This window comes from Pterocles gutturalis, unplaced genomic scaffold (assembly GCF_000699245.1).
Source record: "Pterocles gutturalis isolate BGI_N339 unplaced genomic scaffold, ASM69924v1 scaffold13303, whole genome shotgun sequence".
Taxonomy (NCBI): Eukaryota; Metazoa; Chordata; class Aves; order Pterocliformes; family Pteroclidae; genus Pterocles; species Pterocles gutturalis.
The window spans coordinates 16,757-22,266 of NW_010123221.1; the positions used below are offsets into that span (position 1 = coordinate 16,757).

General features: G+C 42.5%; 1 protein-coding gene across 1 annotated transcript; it reads right to left on the minus strand.

Moving 5' to 3' along the window:
• Positions 1–2,294: 2,294 nt before the first annotated feature.
• LRRTM1 (leucine rich repeat transmembrane neuronal 1) lies at positions 2,295–4,542 on the minus strand. The gene has a single exon (XM_010077825.1). It carries the CDS (start codon positions 4,200–4,202, stop codon positions 2,637–2,639), a length of 1,566 nt encoding a protein of 521 aa, XP_010076127.1. The 5' UTR covers positions 4,203–4,542; the 3' UTR covers positions 2,295–2,636.
• Positions 4,543–5,510: the final 968 nt, after the last annotated feature.

Below are 5,510 nucleotides of genomic sequence, written 5' to 3' on the forward strand. Positions count from 1 at the left end.
GGAGCAATCACTAGTGTGTTTAAAATACAACCCACAAATATGCTAAAAATACAGAGAAATACAACCACAGGATGATTGTTTGTCGGCATCAGTTTTGCATCAGATTTACAGGGGCAAAATCATGGCTGAATTAAGAAGTGTCTTTATAACAACAGGGGTGACTATAGAAATAAAGCTAATTCATCTAAATATATATATTTATTTATTTATTTATTTTTTACCATATGCAGGCAATATTTTAACAATCTCGGTTGGCTTGGGAAACTTCCTGGCAACTAGCTGCAATCAGTCCTTCTGGCTGCAAGTGCTGCATGTTGATTTGAGGAATATATAACATAGCCCAAAGTTAGACAGCCAATTTTTCACTGTTAAATACCCGATCGATTTCAGAGAAAGGATTAATGGGGAAAATACGTATAGTTTGGCCCTTGGTTGGCATGGCAGAAAGTATTTTCAATTAAAAGATGATCAGGCACCCAAAGAGACAAAGGGGCTCCTTACCTACTCTCTGCCCTCACCTTTAGGTTCGTACCTGGACACTCAGCCCCTCCGGAGTTTCAGGATGGATCAGACCCTAGTGAGTTTGAGGCATAGGAACAGAAATGTCCATTTATTTAAAGAGAGGAAAGCCTAGTTTTAGCAGGGCTAGCTTGTTTCAAATCTGTGGGTGAATTTGCAGTGGCTTTAATAAAAAAGCAGTTGATTTTCATTACATTTCTTATGAAAAAAGGTCCTCTCCCAGTACATAGTCTCATTGCTTTCACAGAAGACTTTATAGTCTCACTAAATAAAAATTGTGGTTATGAGGCTATCATCATATTTAGTATTAAACAGGTTGAGATGTATCAAATAGAGGAAAAGAAGTTCTGACTCCTCAAAAATAGTGTCAGTCAGACAAAAATATAAAATTAACTCTTTATGTTTAAAATCAATGGCTAAAACCTGCTGGGCAGGAAAAAAAAATGTTTTATTCCGTGGCTGTTCTCTGCTTTATAAGATCTGTTGTAACCTTTTAAGAGTAGGTGGCACTTTGATGCTATTAAAAAGAAAAAAAAAACTGTGTTAAATTAAAATATATGTTAGATTTCTGAATTTTTCTTCTATTGGTGGTAACCTAAGGATAGAGGAACATGTACAAAGCATAGAAGTGTTACCCAATTCGTTATCTGTAACATTTTATTAGCATGGAATACTATATGAAGAAAATGTCAAGATGCTCTGCCTGATGTTACAAAACTACCTCATCCTCATTAGTATGAGAGGAGTTGTTGAAAAGATCGTTCAGTAGGTTGCTCACATACTGGACTGAAAAATCCAAAATGCAAGGAAAGGCAGCCTTTATTTAAGGGCAGTCGAATCCAACAGCTGTGTGATTCTACATTATTAAATCACTGCTTAGATCCATCAGTTCCATTTATCGGCCACTGGTAAAAAGGGTTTGTCTGCTTTCAGCCTCTGCAGAGATGTTTTGCTAGTGAAGGGTGGTGGTGAAAGGGAGGGACACAAGCTGGGCTTTGCTAGCAGTTTACTATAGGACCCAGAATTATGCTCTAATAACTCCGTGTTTTACTCTGCCAGTGTTACAGCTCAGGTTTTACTCTTGAAAGACACCCAGGTTTCACCACCGAGAACCAAACAGCTTTTGCTCTTTTCTATTCACCGAGTTGCTTTGCTCTTAGCATACCTCAAAACAAGCCTAAAAGTGGGAAACACTAGTAAAAGCCCTTAAATTTAGCTTTTTCCTCTTTTTTGTTTTAAAGGAAATGCCAACGAGCACTTTTTTTTTTGGCAGTGGTTCAGTTGCTTGGGTTGAGTTTGTTGGTTTTTTTTCTTTTTTAGTGACAATTTGCAATATGATTGGTTTTTATACACAATACTCTTAGGGGTTATGATGCAGTGTTTTATCGATCTTACAGCAACTAACAACTGAGCTGTACTTTAAAAATCCTCAGAAATCCTGTCCCAGGGACACGGTGAAAACTTTAGCCTGTCTGAGGTGCACTGGCTCCTTGTTGTACTGACATCCAGTTACAGGTAGCACATTAACAAAAACAGAATTCCAACGTCATGCTTCATATCTTCAGTAACATGATGTAAGTGAACGTGTACTAATTACAATGGGAAGCCATCTGGTTAATTTTAAGCTTGCTATTTTACGTGGCTTTTTTTATTTCTTTTTTTTTGTTGTTTCCAAGACTTTCATTTCAACACTCAGAATGAAGAGGAAAAAAGAGGTTAAACTGTTGCATTTTGTATACAGGGAACAATTCATGTAATATACACCAGTCTGTAAAAACTGTAAATGCTATTTTTTTTTTATTTTAAACAGTTTTTTCTTAGTTTACAAAAGATCAATAATTGGTACCTTTTTACACTCTCAGATTCCTGAATATTGACAGATCTTCAAAGGGAGTATTACCATATGAAATCTTAAGGTTGACTGTCCTGAAGAGTTTTAAGACACGATAAAGCTAAAATATCAAGTCTTTTTTAGACAGCCCCTCTTAACAATTTCAGCAGAGGAACATGTCAGAAATCACCAGCAAAGCCCAGCAACCACCCCCCCCCCCCCAGTGCCACCGTCTGCCTGCACGCTGTTATTTGGTTGCACACTGCTTTAAATCCCCCAAGGAAAATCACACCTCGCATTCCCTCGCTGGCTGCTGGTGACAGGAGCAAGATCCGTACTCATTAATGATCACCAGGGCTCCCTCAATGTGGTTGGGTTTGTAATCAACGTAATACTCCTGGGCTGACATGGCAGCCATTTGATGCATGGTCTGTTTTTGCTTCTGCTTCCTGCGCTGTGTTACAAAGCACTGTCTTAGTTGCCTTAAACCAGCTGGAAAACACTTCCAGGAGACGTACAACACTAAAACCACGATGAGGAAAGAAAAAATCAGCGCCATCGTCCCCGTCACCACCTTGTGTATCTGAACGGCGTTCTCCGAGTTCTCGCTGGGCATGGTGACGGTGATGGCGTAGGTGGTCCAGTCCTCGTCGCCGTCCTGCACGTCGTACGTGGCGGTGGCAGAGCCGTAGCTGAACGTTTGGTCGCTGTTGTTGGTTACCGGGGAGAGGGTGTTAACGCTCGTCGGGTCCGCCGCGTCTTCGCACAAATGAAAAGCGTAGACGGCGTCCAAAACGTCCTCGCCCTGCGCGTACTCAGGGGTGGCGCAGAGCAGGTTGCTGTCGTAGCGACCCTTGAAGGTGCTCAGCCAGGAGGCCAGGGCGCAAACGTTGCGGCTGCAATCCCAGGCGTTTGCAGAAAGGCTGATGCTAGTCAGGGACTTCCAGGAGTCCAGGACTCGGGAGTCGATGTAGGTTAGCCGGTTGGAGTCCAGCTGCAGGGATTTGAGGTGAGGTACGCTTTCGAAAACGTGAGGTTCGATGTATTCGATTTCGTTGCCGGAGAGATCCATCTTTTCCAGTTGCCATATCCAGTCCAAAGTGTTTACCACGATGGTCACTTTATTCCTTCGCAAGCAGAGCGAGTGCAGGGAGATGAGCCTGGGAAAATGGGCTAAATTCACCTTCACCAAGTCATTGTGCTCGAGGTGCAGCTCGGTGAGTTTGAACAAGCCTGCAAAAGAGTTCCGAGCCAGGCTCTTTAACTGATTGTATCCTATGTCTAGAAACTTCAGGCTGCGACAGTCCTGAAAAATTCTCACGGGCACGAACTTGATGGCGTTCGACCTCATGTGCAAAGTTGTGAGTTTCCTCAGCCCGTGAAACAGGTCGGGCTCCAAAGACTGAAGGTTGTTGTACGATAAATCCACACTGCGCAAGTTTGGCATGGGTCGGAAAGTGGTGTTGGGCAGTTGGGTGATTTTGTTGGAACTCAGGGTGAGCTCTTTAACTCGCCGCAATTTTTGAAAGGCATTCCCCTCCACTGAGCAAATGTGATTGTGATCCAGATAGAGCCACGTGAGCTGCATTAACCCTGTGAACTGTCCATCATGCAGCTCTGAAAGGCTGTTGTACCGCAGAGACAAGCCCATCATGCCCGACAGGTTGCGAGGCATCTCTGTAAGATTCAGTGATTCACAGTACAAAAGCCTGCCCTCACACCGACATAGCTGTGGACACCCACTATTCACGGCTGGAAGCATTTTAGAAAAGATACCCAGCGTACACAATATCAACCCCGGGGGCTTCCTCAGCAGCCAGTTTAAACAGAGCCCGATAAGAAGGAAATCCATTAGCAAGAATATTTCCGAATATGCTTGAGAATGTCCATTGAATCTGTTCAAAATTCTACATCATATTTTATTTAAAGGAAAAAAAAAACACCCAACAAAAAAAAACAAAAAAAACAAAACGAAGCCAGAAAACCAAAGCAAAACAGCAAACAGAACGAACACAGAGGCAAATATTTCACTTTACAGCATGCAGGAGCTGTGCAGCATTAAAGTTCACAGACATTCAAAGGTAAAATGATATTGATTTTGTTCATCTTAAATGCTGCAGCAAAGGAAAAAAAAAATCTTTCTTCATGAAAGAATTTAATTAAAAAGTGTCTTACCCACCCTTTTCCAGAGAGTGACAACCTCCATTCAGTTGCTTCCTTTGTGTTTGGACTAATTATATGCAGAGCTAAAAAAGACCCCTCTGTGCTACAAATGCAGTCCCTTTCAATGTTGTGCAAGGCTGGCAAGCTCACAATGTCTCACTTTGCTTCTGCTCAAAGAGCGAAAGGCTTGTCCAGCTAGCTTTTTAGCTGACTTCTAGGACCTGCAAGTTTCAGAACTATGTACATGAGCTCGATCTTCTCCTTCTCCCTCTGTCCTTTCCTCTGCAGTTAACACTGTGGCGTGGAAAAAAAAAAAATAAAAAAAAATAAAAAACCAACTCCAAACTCTACTAAACGACTCCACGGGATTTGTCAATCTGGTTTAATGTCCATCATTTGCAACGACCATTGACCGCCACCACCTTTACTCCATAGAGAGATTACCATTCATTCACTGAGCGGCTAAGGGTAGCTTTATTTCCCATTCTTTGTTCGCTTTGCTTGTTAGGTGATGCTTAGAGCAGAGAGAGACAGCAAGAATCCCTTTCCCTTCAGCTGAGCAGTGTGTTGCTAGAGCTTGCAGAGGCACCTAGTGTTCACTGAGTGTCGTAAGCTGCTCAGGATTGTACGCCTGCACTGTGCAGCTCAGACATGGGCAGATGGAAAAGGGGTGGGCATAAAAAACCCAACAGCGGAGCGAACCGGGAAAGTCAGCTCCGCTCTTTGATGAAATGGAAAATACTTGAAAGCCTAGCTTGCCATTTCTCCAACGCGCCCGCACGCACACGCGGCCGCGGAAATCGGCACGAGCGAGGCAGTGCTAAGTTGGAAGCTTTGAGAATTAGGATTCTTCCTTTTTTTTTTTTTTCTCTTTTGTTTAAAGTCTGAATTGATGAGCTATTAGCCGGGAGAGGGAGATACTTGATTTCTTGGTTTGGGAAGGAATATGTAAACCAGTATCTTTGGATTGCTTTTTCTCTCTAATTGTGATGATGAG

Coding starts and splice junctions, on each gene's coding strand:
- LRRTM1 (XM_010077825.1), bottom strand. CDS start 4,202: ATGGATTTCCTTCTTATCGGGCTCTGTTTAAACTGGCTGCTGAGGAAG.